General features: G+C 38.5%; 7 protein-coding genes across 8 annotated transcripts; 2 read left to right on the forward strand and 5 right to left on the reverse strand.

Moving 5' to 3' along the window:
* The first annotated feature begins 2,149 nt into the window (after positions 1–2,149).
* On the forward strand, positions 2,150–4,197 carry LOC18019057 (bifunctional nitrilase/nitrile hydratase NIT4). The gene is made up of 5 exons (XM_006400672.2): positions 2,150–2,405; positions 2,480–2,659; positions 3,027–3,320; positions 3,444–3,725; positions 3,810–4,197. Exons 1-5 carry the CDS (start codon positions 2,243–2,245, stop codon positions 3,959–3,961), a joined length of 1,071 nt encoding a protein of 356 aa, XP_006400735.1. The 5' UTR covers positions 2,150–2,242; the 3' UTR covers positions 3,962–4,197.
* A 1,476-nt stretch (positions 4,198–5,673) lies between these two features.
* On the reverse strand, positions 5,674–7,858 carry LOC18019058 (uncharacterized protein At5g41620). 2 transcript variants are annotated; one of them, XM_024155655.1, is made up of 3 exons: positions 6,960–7,858; positions 6,781–6,873; positions 5,674–6,687 (listed from the first exon to the last, which is right to left on the reverse strand). In XM_024155655.1, the coding sequence occupies exons 1-3, from the start codon at positions 7,377–7,379 to the stop codon at positions 5,752–5,754; spliced, it is 1,449 nt and encodes a 482-aa protein (XP_024011423.1). In that variant the 5' UTR covers positions 7,380–7,858; the 3' UTR covers positions 5,674–5,751. The 2 variants fall into 2 exon arrangements, with proteins under 2 accessions (XP_024011423.1, XP_006400736.1); XM_006400673.2 differs by having other exon boundaries at positions 5,674–6,690.
* A 1,884-nt stretch (positions 7,859–9,742) lies between these two features.
* Positions 9,743–12,495, reverse strand: LOC18019059 (leucine-rich repeat-containing protein 23). Its single transcript, XM_006400674.2, has 10 exons — positions 12,269–12,495; positions 12,122–12,193; positions 11,878–11,970; positions 11,617–11,698; positions 11,464–11,520; positions 11,299–11,363; positions 11,132–11,227; positions 10,930–11,016; positions 10,736–10,816; positions 9,743–10,649 (listed from the first exon to the last, which is right to left on the reverse strand). The coding sequence occupies exons 1-10, from the start codon at positions 12,371–12,373 to the stop codon at positions 10,029–10,031; spliced, it is 1,359 nt and encodes a 452-aa protein (XP_006400737.1). The 5' UTR covers positions 12,374–12,495; the 3' UTR covers positions 9,743–10,028.
* A 208-nt stretch (positions 12,496–12,703) lies between these two features.
* LOC18019060 (ruvB-like protein 1) lies at positions 12,704–15,854 on the reverse strand. Its single transcript, XM_006400675.2, has 12 exons — positions 15,765–15,854; positions 15,091–15,279; positions 14,812–14,943; positions 14,581–14,730; positions 14,274–14,429; positions 13,925–14,059; positions 13,779–13,844; positions 13,585–13,691; positions 13,395–13,494; positions 13,225–13,316; positions 13,067–13,136; positions 12,704–12,963 (listed from the first exon to the last, which is right to left on the reverse strand). Exons 1-12 carry the CDS (start codon positions 15,852–15,854, stop codon positions 12,874–12,876), a joined length of 1,377 nt encoding a protein of 458 aa, XP_006400738.1. The 3' UTR covers positions 12,704–12,873.
* Positions 15,855–16,493: 639 nt separating this feature from the next.
* Positions 16,494–19,250, forward strand: LOC18019061. The gene is made up of 9 exons (XM_006400676.2): positions 16,494–16,691; positions 16,834–17,003; positions 17,377–17,496; positions 17,614–17,670; positions 17,849–17,929; positions 18,169–18,203; positions 18,322–18,411; positions 18,503–18,662; positions 18,778–19,250. The coding sequence occupies exons 1-9, from the start codon at positions 16,541–16,543 to the stop codon at positions 18,877–18,879; spliced, it is 966 nt and encodes a 321-aa protein (XP_006400739.1). The 5' UTR covers positions 16,494–16,540; the 3' UTR covers positions 18,880–19,250.
* On the reverse strand, positions 19,240–22,486 carry LOC18019062 (mitochondrial fission protein ELM1). The gene is made up of 10 exons (XM_006400677.2): positions 22,158–22,486; positions 21,371–21,612; positions 21,146–21,242; positions 20,798–20,947; positions 20,561–20,687; positions 20,316–20,428; positions 20,168–20,231; positions 19,980–20,073; positions 19,790–19,898; positions 19,240–19,661 (listed from the first exon to the last, which is right to left on the reverse strand). The coding sequence occupies exons 1-10, from the start codon at positions 22,341–22,343 to the stop codon at positions 19,560–19,562; spliced, it is 1,284 nt and encodes a 427-aa protein (XP_006400740.1). The 5' UTR covers positions 22,344–22,486; the 3' UTR covers positions 19,240–19,559.
* Positions 22,487–23,235: 749 nt separating this feature from the next.
* Positions 23,236–25,069, reverse strand: LOC18019063 (vesicle-associated membrane protein 714). Its single transcript, XM_006400678.2, has 4 exons — positions 24,695–25,069; positions 24,337–24,527; positions 24,005–24,168; positions 23,236–23,700 (listed from the first exon to the last, which is right to left on the reverse strand). Exons 1-4 carry the CDS (start codon positions 24,912–24,914, stop codon positions 23,610–23,612), a joined length of 666 nt encoding a protein of 221 aa, XP_006400741.1. The 5' UTR covers positions 24,915–25,069; the 3' UTR covers positions 23,236–23,609.
* Positions 25,070–25,121: the final 52 nt, after the last annotated feature.

Consider the following 25,121-nt stretch of genomic DNA (forward strand, 5'->3'; position numbering starts at 1 on the left):
AATCTAAAAACCAATGAAACATTCATGGCCATAATGAAGAAAAAATTGTTCACTTTTGTTGTGAAGGTAACTCGAAACCACAAATCGGACACTTGTGACTAGTTTGGAGCCATTTTTCAATACAAGAGCTGTGGAAGACATGACAGCAAGGCAAAACGGTTGCTTCTTCCCCAAGAAACATCTCTCCGAGGCAAATCGGACACGGGTCGAGCTGATCCATGTCGGGTCCAAGCACTTTAAAACGCTCTAGCTCGCAAACCGTAGATCTATCTGCAGGTATCGTGCAGCTACTTGATGAATCCTCCATCTCAACAGCCTTCATCATCGCCTGATCCGCTCTTCTAGACACATAAGAGTGATGCATGTAATGAGTGAAACCCATCTCAGATATCACTTCTCTGATTTGGTCTTCCCAAGAAGACAAAGAAAGCAGATCCTCGTTCTTCTCCTCCAATCTCTTGTTGATCAATTTCGATATCTTACTCTCAATAAAGTCTTCGCGCCTCATCGCGAGCGCTGTCTCGTAATCAACATGCGTGATCGGATTTTTCAGGGTGATTTGGAGTTTAAGATTCAACCACTTATCGTCACAATCATTCTTGATGGCTTTGAGCTGCTCCACAAGACTTGCGGTAACGTCAGGCATGTTCGGTGACTTAAAATCCAAAGGCATATTCTCGTCGATCTCATTCCGTATAACCTCGTACGCTTTCGAAGTAATAATAAAATCTGTGGATGACTCTGTTTCTTCGTCGAGGTAGGAACAGGGGAAACGGAATCTGTGAGTGAGCTTTGTTGTTATGGACGGATTATCCGAGAAACTCATAGTGTTGCAGGAAAAGAGATTCACAAACTCAACTTCTATGAAGAATTGAGGATACGAGAGAGTCATGTCGCAATCACCAACATCATCGTTCGGTGATTTCATCAGAACAATATCGTAAGAGTCGTAAGAGGGTTCAAAGTCAGAGAGTCTTAACCAAGGGCCATAGACGTGCGTTCTTGACGTGGCATTCAAGGCACGTTCCTTAGGGAATTCAACCTGGACGCAATTACTTTTGACGTGACCAATCATTCCACAGTTGAAGCAGAAATCGCCCAAGTTCCTATACTTGAACTGCACGAACCGGTTTTGCTTTTCGTCGTCTATGTAGAATCCTGGTCTGAGTGGCTTCTTTAGGTCAACGTCCACTTTGAAAAAGGTACAAGCGTCGTCGAGCTTTCCGCGTAAAACGGGATTGTTGTCGCCGACTTCAGATTTGAGAGTCGGGAGGAACTCCTTGGTGCAAAGATACGTTGGTAAACACATGACACCGACAATGAAGGAAGCCACAGTGAAATCAATATTCTTGTCTGAAGAGTTTAGATCCTTGATTACTAGGATAACTCCTTTGACGTAGCAATGTCCAAGTCTTTGAAATTTCTGTTTGTCTTTCTCCTGTGTGAATTCGAACAAGAACATATCGCCGTCGTTTAGCTTTTGGACAATCATGTTGCCGGAGAGAACCAGTTGTTTCCGGACCGATTCTTCTGTTTTTGCCAAAGACGGCGGAGTTTTGTTTGTGAAGAATTTTCCGACGAGACTGTGTGACGAAGAGTCGGCCAACATATTTGGTTTTACTTTGTTTGAATATTGTTGTGATGAAGAAAGCAAATAATCTGTTTAGGGCTTTTGTTAATTATTATGTGAATAACTATTACGACTCGAGATCTTGTATTTATAATCTCAAAAATTCTAATTTCTAATTCCACTTGGTAAAGGATTTTCCTTTTCGACGTCTAATAACATATTTGCTCAAATATGAAATATCTTTCGAGGAACTTTCTGATTTGGATTCAGTTTTCTAAACATATTTGGTCTGGGAGTAACGTGGACGGGGGGAGTATATTCTCTATCCATCATTATTTCTGATTTTTTTTTAACAAAAAACCTTTTCCGAATTCGTAAATGATTTCTTACAACCCAAAAAAGTATAGAATGAATTTAAAGGGATAATGACGATACTTGAAAGGTTTTTATGCTAACTTTATCGTTGCAAATTTTATTTTCGAACCATATTTAATTGACTGTTTTTTTTAATTATAAAAAATAAAAAGCCAATAAAATGCAAGAAATGTCATGTTTTAATGCAATCAAAAACCATTTATACCAACCAAAGCACTAAAGAGCAAACTAGAATCACCCGTTTCCTCCTCTCCCTTGCTACATCAGCTTCCACAGTTCCACAGAGTTTCGAGTCCGATGTCCAGTCAGCAAGAAATGTCTCTCGTCACGGCGAATCCTCCGGTCAACGTCGATCAAATCTTCGCCGAGGTTGACATGACCGGCGGCGACTCCTCTCCAATCGTCCGAGCTACCGTCGTCCAGGCCTCTACCGTCTTCTACGATACTCCCGCCACGCTAGGTTCCCTTTCCTTCGTATAGTTTTTGTTTACTTGGGTTGATTGATGCGATGAAAAATCATCCTCGGATTTGCAGATAAGGCGGAGAGGTTGCTCGCCGAGGCGGCGGAACTCGGGTCCCAGCTCGTGGTGTTCCCGGAGGCTTTTATCGGCGGATATCCTCGTGGCTCTAGCTTCGAGCTGTCGATTGGTGCTCGAACGGCCAAAGGAAGGGACGATTTTCGCAAGTACCTTGCATCTGCCATTGATGTTCCTGGTAAAGTTGAAACCTTTTTACTCCCTCCATCTTCAATTTCTTGGATTTGTTTTTGAGGAGATTTCAGTTATCTGAGTTTCTTAGAGAGTTCTTCGATTGAATTTTTCGGCAGAAGCTTTTTCATTTTTAGTGTTTTCTTTTAGTGATTGAAGCACCTCAGCAACACTAAATTCAGGTGCTTGTTGATTTCATCATCAGAGAATAAACTAAGAAATCAGACACTGTCCATGAGATAAAAGATGTAATCTTTTAAACGAGCTTCAGCTTCCGTTTCCTGAACTACCAAGAGTGTGTGTGTGTAAACTGTAAAAGACATTCAATTTAGTCATCTTGTTTTTGAACTAAACCCTTGTGCAAAAAAAATTAGGCCCTGAAGTGGAAAGATTGGCGGAAATGGCGAAGAAGTACAAAGTGTTCTTGGTTATGGGTGTGATTGAGAAGGAAGGCTATACGCTATACTGCACCGTCCTGTTCTTTGATTCACAAGGTCAGTTCTTGGGTAAGCACCGGAAACTCATGCCTACAGCTCTTGAACGCTGCATCTGGGGATTCGGAGATGGATCAACGATCCCTGTTTTCGATACTCCCATTGGGAAAATCGGCGCTGCTATTTGTTGGGAAAATAGGATGCCTTCTTTGAGAACCGCAATGTATGCCAAAGGTTAAAGTCTCTCTCTTTCTTTCTTAGGATATGATCAGTATGAGTACTTCTTCAGCAGATAGGGACAATGTATTTTACTACATACTAGTTCAGCTTAACGTTTATCTGTTGTGATTTTTGTAGGGATTGAGATATATTGTGCACCTACTGCTGATGCTAGAGAAACTTGGCAATCATCGATGACTCACATAGCTCTTGAAGGTGGATGTTTTGTTTTGTCGGCTAACCAATTCTGTCGCCGGAAAGATTATCCTCCTCCACCGGATTACCTGTTTTCCGGTTCGGAAGAGAGCCTCACACCGGATTCTGTTGTCTGCGCCGGTGGCAGCTCTATCATTTCACCTTTGGGAGTTGTTCTTGCTGGACCAAACTATGAAGGAGAGGCTCTTATCTCAGCTGATCTAGGTATTGTTAACACTTGTTTATCTTTTATTCTCACAAAAGAGAAAAAAAATAGAAACCAATCATAAGCATAAAAATCTCCGACAGATCTTGGGGATATAGCACGAGCCAAGTTTGACTTCGACGTGGTCGGTCACTACTCGAGGCCTGAAGTTTTTAGCTTGAACATAAGGGAGCATCCAAGAAAAGCGGTCAGCTTCACTTCGAAGGTAACCAAAGATGAGACCGTTAAAAACTGAACATTACTACCCAAACTTTTCAACGTCAAGACTTGTTGGAATTTATGTAAATTATCAACTTCCAACGTCAAGACTCTGGATTGAAATCATTATCAGATCCAATCCTTTATATTGAGTTTGTCTTTCATCGTCTATATTGTTGTTTCTGTTTATTCCATCTTCAAATTTGAACATAAAAAATTGGTGATTCAGCCACTTGTTTGACTGAGTTTGTTTTTAAGTATGGCTTAAAGCTAGAGCTGAGCAGAGAAATCATCACCAGAAAACCGTACCAAGTCGAACCGATATACTTAAAACGGAGATTGAACCATATTTTTGTAAACCTACTGGTTGGTTTCATTGTTTTCAAACTAAAAAACGGAAGTTGATTGTAATGTAAATGAAGTAAGCTGAACGGAACCCAAAAAAGAAAAAGAAAAAAAAAAACGAAACCAAGTTCAGTTCTATTTGGTTTTAAAAATTTATAAAACCATTGTAATTAAAACCATCAAAAATCGAATCAAAAAATCAAATTGTAATCTGAAATGTTGACCCATGTTTATAACGATCTTCTGCCCACTGACAGTTGCTATTACTAACATCAATGTCTACCTAGTCTAAACAATAGTGATTGATAGGTTCATTGAACTTTTGAAAGTGTTTATAAAGACAAAAGGAGACAAAGAGATAGACCACACATACACTTGATAAGATCACGCTGACAAAAATCTCTACCTGTTTTAAGCCAAATGTTCCTTAGCATTTGACCTCTTTCTCCCCATTGCTTTCAATGGTAAGCCTAGTGGCACCCAATAATGCTTTCACTCTACTAGGATTTAACTTTAGCCGTCTTTTTTTTTTTTTTTGCAATGCCATCACACAAAAAAAATCAAGATATTCACTTCACTAGGGTAACTTTCATGGATTAACTAGTCAATATCTATGGAAAATGAAGAGCCATTTTCTGTTTGATTCTTGACTTTCTTACAAAACAAATAAGGTGAAACGTAACGGATAGTTGAGACAAAATCACATGGGAAGATGTAGCGACGCTGTTCAATATGCCCACACAATAATAGAGAAAACCTCGTTGTTTCATCTTTGATTCAAAATCTTAAACTAATCCTTTCTTGTATCAATTATATCTCATTATTGTTCGTTGTTCTTATTCTAATTATTGTTGTTATTATTATTACATTGAACCGACGTTTCCATATGTGTATAGTACTTCTCCGTTTCCTTAGCCTCCGCGATTGAGATAATTACAGTATGCCAATACAAATATAAATAGTGATATAAATATTCAAAAACTCAAAAGAAGTATACAATGTAACCTTATCCTCCAATTCAATCCAAACATGAATATCGCCATATTCTCCACTTCTAAAATTATATTCGAATTAGTTATCACCATAAAGACTCACATCTAATGACTTGTCTCTAAAAAAAACACACACCTTCATGTTTGAATTTGAATTATGACACAAACATCTACATTAATACTGTACATACTAATAGACTAATAGTAGATTATAAATTCTGATCATACAAGCTACATATTTATCAGGGTGGAAATAGAACGGTTATGTAATCAAATTACCCTTTAAAATAACACAAACAGAACCAAAAATAAAATATATCAATGATTTGACCGAGAATTATACCATTGCATAATTCAAGTTTATGGCGGTCAATATTAATTTGTGTTTCCAAAATTGAATTCAAAAATTTAAATAAAAAGTTACAAATAAAGAATATAATATATTATATACTTAAAAGAAAAAAAAACTTGCCAGCGCTAGCTCCGGTGATTACACAAACTCTGAGCTAGGTACATGCCGATGATTCCACTGCTCCGACGACGAGGAACCCATTAATCTCACATTCGAAACAATGTAATCTCTTAGAGTCTTCAAAGATTCATCTCTCTCTCCATTCTCAACAATCACCGATCTCTTCACCACAGGATCATCAGAATCATTATCATCATCATCATCGCCGGAGCCAACAAATCTCGATTCTTTCCCGCCATCTCTCCGGCTTTCAACATAACCCCACTTACTTCCACTCTCCATATTCAACTCAATCGACTTAAGTTCACTTTCCTCGTCATCATCAGAACCATCGATTATCTCCAAGATCCGACGAATCTCCGACGACCCTTTTCCCTCCTGACCATCCACAACTCGCCGGAGCTCCTTCTTCAGCCTCTCCACGGCGGCGTGTTTTTCCTCGAACTCGAATTTTGCCTCCGTAAGCTTCATCTGAACTCTCTCTTCCCTCAAGACATCAGCTATATGCATCATCTCTCTCTCTTTCTCCATCTCCTTCTTATCATCTCCGATTCCTCTAGCGAGCTCATCACAAACCTCCTCAAGAACATCCTTTGCTCTCTTCTCTCTCTCCATCTCCTCACTCATCTTCTTCTCTGTTTCCTTAGCCTCCGCGAGCTCTCTCCCTAATCTTCTGTTCATCTTCTCCGTTCGTTTCCGGAGCTTTCTCTCAACCACTGCCTCTTCTTGAAGCTTCTCTATTAACCTCTGTTTCTCCTCCTCCTCCGCATCAAATTCACTCATCAGATGCTTTAGAGAAGATCTCGCTCTGTCCAGTTCGCATATCAGAGCAGAGATCAAGCGATTGGTTGCTGTCTTGTGATCATCTCCGAGCTCACCGATCCGTTTTAAAACCTTCACGAGTTCTTTAGACGTTTTCAGACCATCACTGACATTCTTGAAACGAGTTTTCACCTGCTGTGTTTCGGATTTAACTAATTCAGAGGTTTCTTCTTCCGCAAGAAAGAGTTTTTTTTTTTTTTTGGGGTTAAGAAAAGAATATCATACCGAGTTTGTGCCAGTGGTTTTGTATTCGATTAGTTGTAGTTTCTGAGGAATTTTTGATCTTCTACGAACTATATCTTCTCGGAGAATCATTCTCTGTGAAATTTTTGATTATCAAGACTAAGAATTTTGAGAACAGGAGAAAGAAAAAGTGTAAATTTGAAACGGAAGCAAACCCTAACCTCTGATCCGAGATGGGATTTCGGATCGGATGATTTTTGCGGAAACTCATTGGAAGAGATCTCTGCTAGTTTCTTCGCTCTGTTTCTCAAAGGTTTCTTGCTTCTCAAGCAATCTCTGTCGGAATTGACTGGAGGGTCTGTGCCGTCGCTGATCTCCCACAGCGTCGCCGCTAGCTTTCTCGCCGACACGCAGCGTTTATGAAATTGATTTGAAAAAGGTTTTTCCGGCGATAAAGATAAGAGTACAGGGGTTTTCGCGGCGGAGATGGACTTAACCGGAGTTCCTGAGCCACCGTCGTCTTGAGCGGCTCTTTTCCCGGCGAAAATTGCGCGTTTGAAGCGGTTTCGACGAGCAAGAGAAGATGACGATGAGGAAGAACCACCTCTCTTCCTGATCTTGCACCCTCTCTTCCGGTCCATATTTTTATTTGTTAAACAAAAAGTGTATCAAATCTTTGCCGGAAATTTAAGAAAAGAATGAGAAAGAGAGTTGAAAATTAAAATTGGTTGGCGCTTTTTATGAGAAGTGGATTCTCATCTTTTGAAAGAGTAGAAACTTGAGCAGTTTCTGGAAGATTTGTTTTTGAATCTCTGAGGAGACTTTAAAGTGAGTGAAAGAGAGATAGATCAAATACAACAAAGAGAAAGTTAAAATTGATGTTGTTTTTAGTGTGTTTCTTCTTTTGCTTTTCTCTGAAGTTTATTAGTGTAAATTCTATTCCAGAAGAAGAAAAAGAGCAAAGCAAGATAAGAGATGGTTGCTTAGATTCTTAATCCCTTTGAAGACGTTGAAAAAAGAGAACTTTGAATCTGGGAAATTGTGTTATTTCTTGGGAGAAGAGAGAGAGAGAAATGTGGAGGAAGACGAAGGATGGGAGGAGAGAGAGAAAGAGAGAGTGGTGTTTTGTTTGTGTGCGTTGTCTAATTGTCAATATTTTGCAGGGTTCATTGTGTATACACACATTAACAAATGTTTTCCACTTTTGTCAATTTTATTAATTTATTAAAAAACAATTCGTAATCAATAAACAGTTAAATCTTGTTGCTTAACGCAACAAGGACTTGCAAATTGTTACAAAAAAAAAAATGACTTGCAAAAAGGTATTATGAAATCTATCAATCCAAGTTAGTACTTTCTAAAGCAGTCTCTATAAGAGGACATAAGGACTTGCCAAAAATCCAACCAAACAGGAGTTTACATCACAGCTTAACCTGGTTTGGCTGAATCAGACCGGATTGCAATTCATTCTCTTTTATTGGGGAATAAAGAAAAATGGAACTGTACATAGGGTTTGATCAGAGGCTTTCATGATATATTCTCAAAACTAGCCATCAGCCACCAGGCTGTGACAAAAAAATTAACATTATTTTAGACAAACATTTATATATTGACAAATTTCGTTAAAATGATAAAAAAAAATGCATGGACAAAAATACACATGCCAAACAAGCATATTAGCTAGTGATTTTTTTTTTTTTTTTATAAAACCCATTTTTAGCTAATGATTGTTAAAGTGAGGATTTTACGAAGTTGGAGAGTGTAATATTGTTATAATTTTTAAAATTAACACAAAAAAGGAATTACTAAATTTAGGATTTTTTTCCTCAGATTAATGTCAATAAGATCAACATTCTAACATTTAAGCGTGTTTTTTAGTGTTATAAGGTTCTTAATTTTTATTAAAAATGTTAGAAGCTTGTTGTTTCAAAACTTAAATGATTTGTCCCTTTAACTATCCAATCAAAATCCACAACTCAAAACCAATGCAATGAGATGAATTATTAGGATTTATAAGAAATTAAATATAAATTCGTATTTTTGTGTTTGGCATATGAAAGACAGGCACATGCTGAGTACAATAATAATAAATACTTATGGAACATCCCAAGAGATGCCTTCTCTGTCAGTCAAATCAAATCCCTCCTCCAGATCCTTTTACTCTCTATATCTTATGGTATAAAATTTTTGATATACCGATTTAAAAACAAATTATAACGAGTAAATAATTATAAATTTTTAGAGGCTGAAGAAGGTCCCACGATTATACAAGAAAATGAGAGATAGATGAACGGCTCTGATTCAAATAGGTCCTACTTTGTTGCTCTCTTTAACTTTTTGAGTCTTTGACTAATACTCGCAAATCACATGCAGAAATTGACAAAGTGCCATAGACTCATACTATATACTTTCCCAATTATTCAAAATTACCAACAACTCTTACAACAATTAACCGTAATCTTTTGTATAACTCTAATTATTTATCCAAATAGTTTAGCATTCCTATATTCTTAATTTTATCTATGCAGCAAATCAGAATTTTCTCTGCGATCTTATTGTCTAATCTGATTCCCTCTGAGGCCTCCAAAATCGTTACAATTAACCATCAACAACATCAATTGTTAAACGAGAGACGACTAGCATTTGTTTATGCTCTAAACAGAACAACCTTCGACACAATATTATACAAAATTTTATCCGCTTTCTTTTTGCAGGAAAAATAAAATTCTTACTCTTTCATTTTACTTTGTTATATATTATTAAAATATAGATAATTCTGTTGAATAACTTCTGTCAGCAAAATGGTCCCATGGTCTAGTGGTCAGGACATTGGACTCTGAATCCAGTAACCCGAGTTCAAGTTGGTGAGACCTTACTTCATCCTCTCTCTTTTAAATTTTGAAGAATTTTACTGTTTTGGGTTGGGCCCTTTCGTTCCCACATTTCTCAGGAGAATGGTCTCTTTTCTGGCAACAAATGGTGCTATCAGTCGTCTCCAGTTTTAAAGAAAATACAAGACTTCAATTGTTCATCACTTCAGTAATACACAAAATTGGCCAGAAACAGTACAATCATTTCATAAAAAAAAGCTGTATGAAGATGTTAAAAGTTAAAACCAAGTGCATTTCACAAGAAAATTCAGAATTCTACCAGATTACTGGTAAAAAAAAAACCTTCTCAACGCTGCAAAACCATTTTTAAAAATCACTGAAACATTTGTTTCTCTTCCTCTTGTATAACTATCCCTTCTCACCAAAGTGTTGCACCATCCGAGTTTTAAGTTTTCCGGTTTACTCCCACTTTGATTCTCCTCCCAACCCGATTTCAACCTCCCCAGGAAGCTCAACCACTGCACTCTTGCTCTGGTTCTTTCCCATTTTCTTCTTCTTCTTGTTATCTTGAGTATCCATCACTCTCACCAAACCCGTCTCTTGCACGGTGCTTCTCTTCTTCTCAGTAGCATCTCCAGAACCCTTTGACACAGTGTCCCGGGAAAAGATTTGAGCGAAAGAGGTTTCAGCATCATCAATGGCATCGAGTTCCTTCTTTGGACTAGCCTTTTTCTGTTTCTTCTCAGCAGCATCATCATCGTTGTTACCCTGAGATTTCTTCTGCTTACGTTCTTCCTTCTTTTCTGTTTGAATTTGATCTATATTTGCGTTGCTCTTAGACTTCTTCTTCTTTCTCTTGTTGTCCTCATTAATGGCATCTTCTTCTTCCTCCGACTTGTTTCTCTTGGAGGTCTTCTTGCTTTTTCGATCTTTGGATAGTTCTTCTTCTGCTGGTTTGTTGTCACGAGTATCAAAGGTTTCATTGTCGGTATCAAAACGGGCATGCTTTGCATTCTTCGAGCTTTTATCCAAGGGTTTAGCGTTGAACACATTCACTGAAGGGAGGAGCAACTTTCTCACCTGCGCCATAAAACAGATATTCACATTCTTCCCCACCTAGTTACATTAATCACAATGGAAAGAGGAGTACAAAAAACTGGTTTTACCTTCTTAGCTGACTTCTCGTTATCAGAGACCGGGTTTCCTCGAATATTCAAGTTACGCAAGCAAGATAGTGTACCCAAAACCTATCATTTGGGAACACGCAATTTCGACAAGTTATTATCCGATCAACGCAAAAACTTGTCACGAGTTAGATAAGGCTAAAAGCCTGCTTTCAACTTATATGGATGCATTATACCTCTAAACCAGAGAGACTCGTGATCATATTGTTTCCCACATCCAAATTCAGTAGCCTCTTGTTGAGCACAAGTTCTGCAGGGAGAGCCTGAACATTAAGCGTAAAGGAAATAGCCATTAGCAATGTATAAGCATTAAGCAAAAGATTGTGGAACGAGCCAGTGTGATCTGTAGATTATAACTATCTGTGGAAGAAAGATCACCTTAATTTCGTTGTGGGCGAGTCTTAGTTCTTTCAAATCAGAGCATGACTTGAGAGAAGACCCAATAGCTTTTATTCTGCATTCAGACAAAGAAATCTGAAACTGGGGATTAGGCAAAAGGATCATTTTCAGTTTTGACTCCGAAACAGGAGAAAACTCGAACCTACTTTCGAGAGGTTCTTCAACTTGGAAAGCGAGTCACCGATTTCACTGATCGGGTTCCTAGAAAGCACTGCATCAAATCCATAACGAAAGCAGCAAATCTTAAGTAGCTGAAATTGTGTAACGTAAACGTTTAAAATGTAGCATGTTGATCTGATGGAAGAACATACCGAGACTGTTCAAGTCTTTCAGTCGATCCAGCTTGCAAATGGAGGATATTTTGTTGTCTGCAAGAAGTGAAACAAGTAAAACAGTAAAGGCTAATCATCAATAGCAGCTTCTGGATGCAAAGACAAAACCTTTGATTGTGTGGTATAACTCACCGTTCAAAATCAAGGCTCGCAAATTGACAAGAGAAGAGATCTCATTCATGGATTTGAGCTTGTTCTTTCCAGCATTTAGCACCTAATTGAACACCACACCGCACAATCAAATCAAGCAGATATATTTACTCATTTTCTAGCAAAAGGAAAGCTTAGTCCTGAAGAACATCAAATTTTTTTAACGCAGGAAGTACTAAACATATTAGAAAGAGAGAAAATCACTGAGAACAAAAAAAAAAAAAATGTCAGTTTGGAACTTACTGTAAGCTTAATTAATCCTTCAACTCCATTCAAGCTCTGCAATTTATTGTCCACAACCGATAGCCACTTCAAATTCTCACAAGATTTCAGTCCCTAACACCAATGGAACATGAACATATAAGCTCATAAAAAAACAACAACTAATCTTCAAATTTCGGATACTATCATAAATCAAGTTGGTTGAGACAAGGTGCGGTTTTTATAAATATAATCTCTCTGCTTCGCACATTGAGGTAGTAATAACCTGAAGATCAGTGAGATTGTTGAAACGAAGATCGAGCTTCTCCAGGTTTCTGAACTTGCTCAAACAAGACACCTGAATATCAATTACAAAATTAGAGCTTCGTTTCAGTTTCTCATGAGGAACAGAGTTTACAGAGACGAAACTCACGTCGCTGAGAGCTCTGCAGCTAAGATTAAGTTCCTTGACGGAATCGAGGTCATGGGTCTTCTTCTCTTTTAGTACTTGTTCAACGGTCAACGAATTCGCTGCCATCTTCGTCTTCTTCCTTGTAACAAAACCCTAGCCTTTTGGTTCCAGTCTCACACCCTAAACTCCTAAAGAAACCCGTAGTGATAGATTGTCTCTGTTCCCGACCGTGCCAGCTTTTTACTGAGAAACCCCAATGTTTTCTATTGTTTATAAATTTCACCCACATATAAGTGTATAAATCAGGAATACCCTCTAAGATAGACTTCACAAGTTGTTTGCAATAAGTAACAACTAACAACGTTGATGATAGACTTCACTAGTTGTTTGTAATAAGTAATAAGATGATGATGGACTTCACAAGTTTTGTTTGCTCTTGAAGAATTGTTCCAAAACTACTATGAAACTTAGGGACTTGATATAAAAGCTCAAGACCAAACCAAGTTTGGCTCAAAGTGAAACGTTATCACAGATTTTAAGTCTCGGTATTACAAAAATGGTCAAGAGAAGAAACCGGAGAAATAAATATGAGAATCTATTAACAAAACATTTCGATTAGTGTTCTCTCATGAGATGTACTTTTCTTGTTGCTCATGCAAAAGCTTTGCTGAAGATTTGGCATCCAGGTAGAGTGATGTTATTTCCTCTATATCAGCCTGTCAAAAGTCGAAAATACCAAGAATTAAAAATGGAAGATTGAACATAACATTCATTTTTTGGATTGCTTTCTCATATTATCCGAAGTTCACAAGTAAGTACCTTGCAAATATTGTCACGTCCGTTCATTTTGGCCACGACGCTGGCAGGAGACAAAAGCTGAACCGCATGTCTGAAAGTTGAGAGCACAAAAATGGTTTTAGAGAATAAAGAGGAAAAAAGATCTTGCAAAACGCAATAATGACAGTTTAGTCTTAAACCTGAGGGATGTTCTTTGCCCAATGTCCCCAAGTAGGACCAAGCATTCTTCATCCACTGTTAGCTCTTCTACTTGCGCCCGAATGGCAATGATCTGGCCACACAACAAATCTATTAGAATGTTGTTAACTAACTGAAATCGAAAAAAAAAACTAAATGACAATTGAGTAACCTGTATCATTTCAGATGGATTATAGACTTGGGTCCGGATAATGACCAACCGATCCAGTAAGTCAATAGGAACACCATGGGGACTTGGCATATCAGTCCCTCTGCAAACAAAGCAAATCACGGTAACAAGTTAACCAAACTCAATAAATTTTCAAAGAAGAAAATTGATAAGGTCTAGCGCTTCTCCTCACCTTACGTTGCAAACACCTCTATTTGTTGCAAATATCACTATTGGAGATAATGAGCTCTCAAGAGCACGGTTCAAGTACGAAAAGCACTCCATATCAAGCATATGAACCTGAAATTTTGAAGTTTAAAAAAGTTATTACAGCTGCTACTAAGTAAGATCAACATGGTGGAATGACAAAACTTCTTAGGAAAATACCTCATCGATAAATAGAACTCCCGGAACAAGCTCTGCAATACCTTCATCAATATAACGGTTCACGACCTGCAATATTCATAAATACCACATAAAATTAGACCTTCGCAAGATTTAAACAAAAATCATCCAAGTTAAGTGAAGGTTACCTTGTTAATTTCTTGCCGCAACTTATCAGTGATCTCGGTCTTCCGAGGTTTCATCATTTGTCCCATCAAAGAAAGTATATCCTGACCGCCTTGAGGTCGAGCATTTGCTGCATCCAGATCTTGGAGAGTGACATCCTAGCGATAGTGAAGAAACTTTTTAGAAGACCATAAAAAAGTGTTGTTCAAGTCAAAAGTATACACCCTAATTGAGTAACAAGTAGTCATAAGAAACCCAGGAACATCGTAAGATTAAAACACATATACAGTACATAAATCAACGAAACGTAATAGTGACAATGATGATAATTACTGCTACAGAGAAGGGATAATCAAAGGTTATAGAAGATACCTGAACGATCTCTTTCTTCTTATTAACCTCTCCTTTCGGTAGTGGAACATATTCTTCAGCTTCCAGATCGAATTCAGTGGCAAAAGCATCACTTCTACCCACCCGTTTGACAGCTCCACTGGTTGCTTCAATGTATATAACATCTCCGACAGCTACCTGGGAGTCAATCAGTAAATAGAAGAAGAAAGCCATCAGATTGAAAAAATAATCAACAAAATGACCTGGTAATTTGTAACAAAAGGTCATTAGTTCGAAATGGAAACCAAACATATGAAAAATACCAGGTGCAAGTAGCCAAACAACTAACCTTTTCCTTAATCAAGGCATCGTATATAGTGGGATCCAACTTCAGTTGTTTGGTTCCTTTAACTGTCTTGAGTCCAATGATCACATGACTGATGCTTTTACCATAACCTCCGGTAAGACTTTCAGTTTCTTCAGGGGACAACTCCGTAACCTAGAACTCAAGGAAAACATGTTAAGAACATAACGACAAACAGACATACGACTACTCAAGAAACTGAAAGTAGCAACGCACCTCTCCTTCATAGACCTGTTTGGTTTCCTTGATCCGTAGCCCAATAGCGCGTCTAAAATTCTCCATGAGAACCTCAGTTTTCTTTACCTCCGATGAGTAAACCTCCGATCCAACCATTGGACAGAAGGGAACCTACAAACAAGAAACAATCCAGATAACATAAACTAAAGGTGAATAAAAATGCCTTCATACCATGTACACAAAATCTAATGAAGCCATGTGGAATATGGATTCATGTAATGTAATAACGATGATGCAAATGAAGGCATCCGAGATTACCTTACTTCCTAGCTCTTGGGATATTCCAAGAGCCAATGCTGTTTTACCGGTTCCAGGCGGTCCAGCAAGCAAGAGAGCTTTGCCTGCCATCTTTTTTTGCTTTATCATGTCCACTACAAGACCAGATGCCTCTCTAGCCTCAAGTTGACCCACAAATCCAGCCGCCAACGGTATAGGAATTCCGGTAGGCTAGAAAAAGAAGACACAGAATTAGGAATGGTAAATATATACATTCGAGCTATCTAAAGAGAAGACACTAGTGCTTGAAAAAGTACAGTCAGTAAATGAGCCATATCTAGTAGAGGACCACCACAAAGCTATTTAGCCACAAAGGGCAAGGCTTACAGGTCTCAAAAGATTGAAACTTTGCAAATGAAATCTGGGGATTTGATGTACAAGAACCGAAAAGAGTCTCAAAGCAATTAGCTTTAAAGCCTTCATAAGCCAAAAACTTTAAACCCTATACCCGAACGAACATTGAGCTACACGACCATACAGAAATCTACTGAAACACTACCCCAAGAGTCTCTGAGCGTACAAAACGAAGGAAATAGCTTCAAAACCCTAAAACTTTAAACCCTAGGAATTTCGAGCAATACGAGCATACTACTGCAATGTACTAGATTCAAAGAGGGAGATTCCGTGGAGAGAGGGAGGAGGAGGAGAGGAAGAACCTCGAGGCCAAGGCCTTTAATGTGGGTGTGCGTAGCTATACGCTTTGTCTTAGCGGTGGACTGAATCTCTTCAATCCTTACTTTCTCCATCTCCTTATCGGTGGTCTTTGTTGTATTCTCGACGACGACGACGACGGCGTAAAGGGGTTTAGCTCTCTGAGTTTGGTGTGTCTACTCCAAAATGGCAAAACCCTTCCTTTTCTACAGAGTTTATATGTTCATCTTTATTGCAGCATGGACCTTTTACTCTTTTTTCTTTTACGAAAGCACCCCATCCTTTTGATTGAAAAAAAGATGGAAAGAAAACAAATTGGAGGGAAACAATTTTTCCGTTTTCTGGATTAGTCAAAGCAAAGTAGCAAACAATACAACATGTTAACATCACATAAGCAGGTTTGCCCAAGAAAAAATGAAAAAACATCACAGAAGCAGAAGCAAAGCGTGTAAAAACAATGTCTCTCCAAAATCATCACTAGCTATCTAAGAATTTGAGAAGAAAATAAAAATATATCTGATTTGGTTCTTATTTTCCAGTCAGAGATTGAAAGAGAAAAAGAGGTTGCAAATTCTTAACATTAAACATGTAAAATATATTATTTTGGCCTAATCAAACTTCAGGGAGGAGCATTTGTGGTATATATAAAAATATAAGGGACGAAACTAAAATAAACAAATAGTAAAAGGGTCTTATTTTTTGTAGCTTTCTTTCTTTCCACCAAGTCTCGGAGGATAAGCTTTTGCTATATACTAAACTTCTTCTGGAGAGGCCGTCGCACATGGAGACTCTCTCGATTCCCGCCGCTGCGTGGTTTTCCGGCGGCGCCATTCATCCGCCGCACGCGAGGCTTTCTCTGCCGTACCTCCTTCGGAAACCGCCGAACAGGAATGCCCCACGCTTGCCCGCCTTAAACGCCGCTTCTCGCTCTGGTGACAATATATTCCTTTTATCTCTCTGCGTATTGTATTCTAAATTTGAGTTGTATGATTTTTCCTGCTCCAATGGTTTTTGTTCAGTTCCTCTTATCCCTTTGCTCTGTGAGAATTTCATGTTTTTTGCTGTTTTATTCAGTGAGTGAGCTTGTGGAGGAAGATGTGTTGCAAATGTTCTTGAAAGACAGAGAAGAAAATGGAGATTTCATTTCCAAAGTTTCTGATAGGCTCTGGTTCAGGGAGATTCTCGAATCTATTGATCTTAATTCTGATGGAGCCTCTTCAACTACTGGACTTGATAATAATCAGGTAAAAAGAAAACTGATTTTTTTGTATTATGAATATGATTTACATTGGTTTCTTTCAAAAGCTCATTAGTAATTTTAAGCTAGTTTTTTTTTTGGGCTCTGAGTTGTAAAATGTCAGTCCATCGTCATGAAATTGACAGTGAGCTTTGTTTGCTTCTGACGATTTGAATTCCTTTTTACATGTATTCAGGACTAGTTTGAGAGATGATATATCCTGTTACAATTTACTGCTGGCTTGTGCTTGCTTCGATCATACCATGTGTGAAAGAAATGTCACAAAATTATAGCTTTTCATGGCGGAAATCCTCTCGCTTGGAACTGTTGCTTTGTTCGGTATAGCTGCTTTACTTCATGTCTTAGTATTCTATATGCAGGAGAGCTTGATGTATGGCGCAGATGATGATGAAAGCGGTTTCTTGAAACTTAAACCGACCCAAGAATGGATTGTTGGGGAAAGTGATTCCGCTCCCATGAATAGGAAAGCTCTAGCGAAGGTGTGTCATCTCTTTTTGAATGTTGTTGCTCTCTGTCTCCGTTTCACCCCTCCTTCTCATTACAGTTGTATGCTGCGTATTATCTACTCCTCCATAATCCTCTGGGTTTGATTGCAGGCATTACGGGATGACAGCGAGCGAAGGAAGAAACTGAACTTTCTGAAATATGAAGCTGTATGATTTTTACTTTCAGTATGTTTCTTGATATGTCTACCAGTCAAAGCTGTATGATTTACGAAAACTGTTATTAGTGGGAAATAGCTGTTCAGTATGTGATGCTAGTGGTTTACTTGGATGCCTTAATAATAGAAGTTACCTTGGAATGATTGCTTTTGTGTCTTTTCTTTTCTAGCTGAAGCGTGAACTGATGTACCTGTCAATTGTGATTGGAACCGGGTGCAGCGGATATTGCTTACTAGCTTTATCACCCCAGGTAAGCTCTCTCATGGGTGATTTTTTTCTTTGTTAGGTCAAATATTTAATCAAGTATCCTTAAAAATGCATATATTGCAAAGAAGATGGTAGAGATACAAAATTGGTCAGAGGGGATCAGTTTTGGCATTCCCCAGCTCTCAAAGCTCTAATCAATCTATGCAATGGCTTCATTTGCTCCATCGTTTTAACTTTTCATGAGAAAATGTGTTTGAAAGAGATATTGTTTTATCTGAACAGGCTGCCGTAAGCTATGCAGTTGGAGTTCTTTTCAGGTTAGTTCTCTACTTTAAAGGATGTAGGAAAATAGACCTTGACATTGTAATTTATAAGTTCTGCAACAAACTCACTCGTGCACTCGCAAATTCCTAACTAAATCTGCTTCCAGTGCAGTTGCTTGTACCTTCAGCTTTTGTACGGATACGCGGATGGTGTTTCTCGTGAAGCTGTTCCTAACATCTTCCTGAAAAAGAAGACTAAAAAGTAAAGCTGCTAGTCATGACAAAGCTTTTGTCTATATAAGCCTGGTCACTTTCGTATTGTCTGAACTTGCTTTCTTATTGTGTGAACTCAGAATCGGGATTAGAAGTGAAGACCTTGAAGACTTTGTAGAGAGGACCATCAGGGGAAGCGGCATGGCTCTCTCTTCCCCACGTCTAGTGATTCCAGCTGCAGTTTATGCTTTGTGGCTACTCTCTCACAAGTATTTGCAAAATGACTTGTTCGATTTTCAGGTAGCTACTCTAAAGCCATTGAACTTATTATTTTCTAATACTCTCTTTATTCTCACACGTTCTTGACAAGCATCAAGTTTGAACCATTTTTTCTCCACAATGTTTTGCCTTGCAGATAGTTCCAGCCATGGTAGGTTTGTTTGTATACAAAGCCGCAGCTCTGGTTCAAGTGTATAGAGACAACCAAGATCTTCAATTCATCTTCCCAGACGACTAACTACAGAGTTCCCGAGAAAAAACCAACCTCTCGAGTGAGACAATTAACCGCAGGGGAGGGGAACCGCGGATTTGTGTACATGATCTTAGAGGGAAACAGAAACTTGACTCATTTGCTAAGACTTGTAGCTGAGCCTGAGGATGTAGAGTGTGTTGTGAGTTGTACGGAGAGATTGACTAAAGTTTCTCAAAGCAAATTTGTGTGCTCGTTTTTTTCATCTTCAATGTCGTCTTCTTGTAAATTTGTAGTTGTCTGAGTATATCAATTTTTGTATCAGATTTATATAGTTTTCAAGGGAAAATACAGTATATTTCCTATGTCAATGTACCAAAAACGAAATTATTGAACATGTGTGGAAAAGTTGAAAACAAGTGCGTGAGACATTTTTCATTCTACACATCCAAGTCTCACCGACAAGGCAATACAAACGGAAAAAATAACTTTCCACTCTCTCGTTATCTCACAGAGGCCACTCCGATTGACAAGAAGTTGAGAGATTCACTATTTTGTAATGTCAGCAAAAATTTAGGGCACAAGAAACGTAAATAACCCTTTCAAATGGTATACTGGTATAGTCACCTTTATCTGCACATCCGATTGTCTTAGGCTTTTCTTTCTCTAAGCTTCCGAGAAATGTGGTTCCGCAAACAAACTTTACAACCAAGAGCTAAAGATTAGTTTCAAGAGCGTAGACTCCATCCACGTGCAGCTAATGCACTCCGTACTCTCATAGCTGCCTCTGCAGTGTCATTCAATGGCGGATAACTCCAACTTTCCGACATCTATAAGACCGCATCAAAAAGAAGATCATCAAGACATGCAGGATATAACAGAACTCTCACCAGATTTAACAGTTTGGCATGGGGAAAAAATGAAAGCTTTACAATATTTAAGATGTAAAGATACTTACATCTTCGAAACCCGTAAATGAGCGGACGACTCCTCGTTCCCTCAAAGACTTGTGGAAATCTGCAATCTTCCATTTACAGTGATCGGCTCCAATAACGTACACGGGTTTCCTGCAGCAGGGAAGGAATATACAGATTATAGTTTAAGTTGTAGGTAAAAAATTGAAAGGGTTATCTCAGTATATTATATACCCGGTGCTGCAGGCTTCGCTTATGAGACTGACAGAATCTGCTGTCACTACAAAGGCGTCACCCCAAGCTAAATGTCCCATGTAAGGATTTGGTTCTGAATTAGCATTTTAAAACAGCCGTTAGAAACTTTTGTCATTGCATTGTACTTGTGCAAAGATGAAGCAGAATTTTCCGTGGATCATTAGTACCTTGGCCATTCCAAATGTAGACTTTTGGGTTGCCTCCTAATTCTTTGAAAATTACTCTTGAAACCTGCTTGTATAGTAAAATACCAGGTGAAACTCAAGAACATCAGCTATAACTATTCCAGTGAACAGAAACATGTGTTTAGGAGACCTTTTCAGGGGTTTTGTATGAGAGAGCAATCCTGAGACTTCCACAGCTATCAAGGACACTAAGAAGGGCGTCTGTTAGCTGCTTTGCCAGATCTGCACCATACCGACAGTTACCTGTTCAGAAATACAAGAAAACAATGGCAATAAGGTTTAAGCATCAGCATCCACAAGAAAAAGGTGCTCGTGTGTTATATGATGGAAGTGTAAGATCACTGTCTAGTAACTCATAAGAGTAACAGAACATACGTCTAGGCCAGCCAATGTTAACCACAACTAAGGGCTTTGGAAGAGCAGCAAACTCATCATGCCAGGCACTAGCTGATTTACGAAGTGAGGCATAATCGATCTGGTGTAGAGCTCCAGTAGTCAAGACCTGAAAATAGGCGTGCCCACTCATGGTAATTACAAATGAACTCTCCAAAACAAGGTTCATCTACAGTTATAAAACGGAGAAGAGAATTTAGGCAAAGCCATGGCACTTACTACATGATCCTGAGGTGGTTCACGTGGAGTTATCCAACTACGCAGGAATCTAGGAACCTGCTCTTGCGCTTCGGGGGTAAGAGGATAGTAGTCATGACGAGGAGTGATAACCATGTCAAACCTATTTAAGTGTGATCTAGGATGTTGTATCTACATAAATGAAGAAAAACGAGCAATAATTAGAATGCAGAGAATCCAGGAACATAACTCTCTTTTTCAGATGACGACACGACTGAGGAACAAAATTCTTCCCTCTAGATTCTAAGTCAAAATTTCTCTCGAATTATATTCTAAAGCTAAGCCTACAGTCTCCCAAGTAGTATAACAATCAAGTTAAATCTTATAAACCTGAACAACGAAGACGTTTTCAGAAGCCAGACGCCTTATCGAGCTAGCAATAGAAATGGTATCTCTCCCACATGCAATCACTACCAACGGGCCATCCCTGAGAAAAGACTTAAAATCGCTTAGCCATACGTTCAGGCTTCAATTTAGTTTACCACTTGCAACTCATAAAAACGCCATAATGTCCAAATTAACAAGCACCACAAAGAAATCCAAAGTTTTACATACTTTTCATAGGTCTCACGGGCCATAGTCACAATCTTCTTCACGTCAGCCTCTAAAATAGAGGCCAAGCCAACATTGCCGCCATTCTCTGAGGGTACAGATGCGATGTATTTACTTTGTTTGGATCTAAGCATCAATCTGGAGTAGAGGTAGATATGCCGGAGGATAAAGTCTAACTTCTTGTGAAAACCAACTGGGAGCCAGTGCAGCCACTCATTTATCCCTCCTTTAGGCCTTGTAACTCGCTTGCATCAATATAACAAAAAAAAAGAGAGACAATCTCAGTGAACCAAACATTACTTTGAATATAAACCAAAAACAATTGTTTACCCAAAAGTTTAAGATATTGGCAACTCTACATAGACATTAATTCCAAGATTCCAAGAAATTTCCAATAATTCGTTCTCCTTCTCTGAAAATTCAGACTAGCAAACAAATTACCTCATCCTTGATCCTACAGAACAGCATCATTTCTTCTACAGTAACCGTATTGACACAATACATACAAAAGAAGTACTAAGATTCGTGAATTTTTAGTCCTATTTAGACTTAGCAAGCTAAAAACGTAGAATACATGATGAAACAACACAGTAAGAGAAATGAATCCATTGGCCCTAGAGAACCCCTAGTTGAAAGCAATCATCAATCTTATTACCAAATATGCGCCTAGCAATCTGATGTTACACGGAAATTTCGTGTCTAGTAGTATCAACAGGATAGTCGGGAAGAAATTGCAGGAAATGCTAGTAGCGAAACTAAAATTGTCTCAAGCCTGGATCAAAAAACTCACGTAGAGTAGGTGATTTTCCGCTAAGCCGAGCGCGCGAACGAGACCGATACACTGATTCTCGGAGCCAGGAAAACCGTTTCCAATGACGACGGCGCGTCTGACGACGTTCTGAGCTCCGCCTTGTTCGAAAATCTCAGGTACGCCGGTAGATAGACTGGGCGGATCCGGCAATAGGATTGGCCTCATGCCGGTCTGATTTCAATCCGATCAGATCAAAACCCTCGAGGAACCACGCCGAGATTCGGGGATTGATCTCAACTCTGTAGAGAGGTCGTGCTTGACAACTTGCGAAAGGTCAGATTGTATTTCCTTTGCTCCTGTCAAGGAGGTGTGTTATTAACGCAAATTGGTAAACAAATTGACAAATTAAACTTGAAGCTGCACAAAAATAATTATTAGAAAATATATGTCTCTTTTTGCAAAGCTTTGCCTGTGATATATAGGCCGTTTCCAAGGCCTAATATCTAGAATTTAGTTGTCAAAAGGTTGATCCAATGGGCTATTTGTGAAGTCTTGTTACAACTTTCTTATTTTTATACATATCGAGAGCATTTGGTTTTACCACAGCTTAATTAGTGCATGAATTTTATTTTATGCACTTACAATTGTGGGTTTTATGAAAAAACAAAAAGTCAGTGGTAATAAATAACAGAAATAGCTAGAAATGACTCAGTATTATTATCTATTTTAGTTGTTAACATGTTTGGCGTTGAATTTTACTCAAGTTTTAAAAATTCCGAGGAATATGAAATATTATCAACTATATATTATAATAGTTTAACTGAATTCGACGAAGATTTGATAAGAGGACAGCTGTATTCGACGAAGATATTCTGCAATGGTTCTTCTTATCAATCTGATATGATAGACATTAGCTTTTGCAGATTTTGCAATAAACTTTGTCGTATCAAAACTTGCGACAAATTTAGAGATATTTGTTACAATTTTTTAAAAATATGTCTTTTCTCACAAACTCTTAGTGAACACGTTAATACTACATACATAAATTTGTAACATTAATGAAAACAGAGACGAATGATGAAGAAACAAGCAGAAACTGGAACTGAAACCAACCGAAAAGAATAATCAAAGGCATGTGAACAACATAAATTACGAGTATGTGATGTACACTGTAGATGCGATGCAAGAATAATAAAAGACAAAGGAGATAAGGTTTTGGACATACCGAGAGCAAACTCACTCAAGTGACTAAATCTACAAGACAAGGCAAGTGTTTTGTGAACCTCTGTATCATTTTGACATTTACAAGAGTTACATAAAAGCGAGGAGGACCAATACATGTAACCTCAAAACTCAGTGCCATTTTCATGATGAAACGAAGACTGACATTTAAGGATGTGACTGGGTTGATTTACAAAAGCAGTGGTCTGTTTCGGGTTATATGCCCCGAAAAAGTTTGCAAGCATCATTACCTTTGATAAGGCTGCGAGATTACGATCTGCAAGACGGTAGAGTGATGCCTCCACAGAAAGATGCAATTATTATGTACAGCACAAGAACTATCACGCACGTCAAAAGTACCCTGTCGAACACAAACAATAATAGAAGATTTGTTTAAGGAAATATAAAATTTAATGATCCTTAAAAGATGAAAGCATCAAATGAAACAAAAACGAAACTTGTGTATTTGGAGATAGTAACGGTTTCCAAATAATCTGATTTCCAAAATGATTTTTTTTTAAAAAACTTTGAGCCACAGGCCCACAGATACGATGTCTCTCTAATTGAAGAGAAATATTGAAACATATGGAATGTAGATAGGTGTAAGTCATCATCATGAAAACAAAAGATAAATCAGAGAACCAACAAATGATAGAGATCCTTACAAGAGCTTAGCGTTCTTCATCCAAAGAGCTCGGCGGAGGCGCTTAGATTGTTTCCTGAAGTGAAAAGCACTATCTTGCATTGTTGCTGTTTTATCAACCAGAAGCTCAATCCTATCACCTCTCTCCATGATTTTCTCAATGTTCTCCACCATGACTGATCGAATCTGTAAACCCGACAACACAACAACGAGTGAACCAACTGAAAAACTTACACCAAAGACAGAATTTATAAAGTAGAAGCCTGTGAGCCAAGAAGACAGAAGTATCACGCAAAATTTTCTACCTTCTCAATCCATATAACATCTAGAGAACATAACAAGAAAAACAATCACCTCACTGACTTCTCCTCTAACACGATTGAGAGTATCTGCATTAGTATTACTGGAGAAGAACTCCATCTGCTGATGCAAAACCCTTGAGAATTCGTCATTCATTGCATAAGCTGGAGCATAATGTGCTACTTTTCCGTAGTTTTTCATGAACCTCATACGAATATCCTCCAAATACGAGAAGGGAATCCTCCCTGAAAAAATTCAATCACCATCACCAACCATAAATCCAAAACCACACAATTTCAAAGGTATAGCGAATCAATTACAAACATTTCAAAATCCATGGCTTGTTTCATCAGCCAAAGATGGATTCTGGATTTAGACCTTAAATACAGAGAAAAGGGGGAAAAGGGCTTACTTCCAAAGGTGTCGTTGGCCATACAGAGAAAGGTAAGCCCATCAGATCTGAGAATATGGAAGATGTAACGGTCTTGGGAGAAACAAAGTCTCTCATCGGAACTTTCCGGCGAAAGCTTCTCGAGGATCCGCCGCACAACGGCGCCTGAGTTTCCCGTGACGGCGCTGAATTCCGCTAACACCACCGTACCCCTCGCCACAACCGCATAGATAATCGCCATCGGAGAAAAGCTTCGATCAGATGGATTTTCGACGTCAGGTAGTGTTGTGGATCACGCGCTCCGGGGAGAAGTTTCAACGTCGGCTTTGCTGCGATCCGAGCAGAGTCTAAAACTTTACGGAAGTTATTGTTGTCAGGAACAGACGTTTCGTATAAAACCCCTTGTTTATTGTTTACGTTTTAAATAGTCACCTACATATTATTTTCT

The sequence above is a fragment of the Eutrema salsugineum genome, unplaced genomic scaffold (assembly GCF_000478725.1).
Source record: "Eutrema salsugineum unplaced genomic scaffold, Eutsalg1_0 scaffold_2, whole genome shotgun sequence".
Lineage (NCBI taxonomy): Eukaryota > Viridiplantae > Streptophyta > Magnoliopsida > Brassicales > Brassicaceae > Eutrema > Eutrema salsugineum.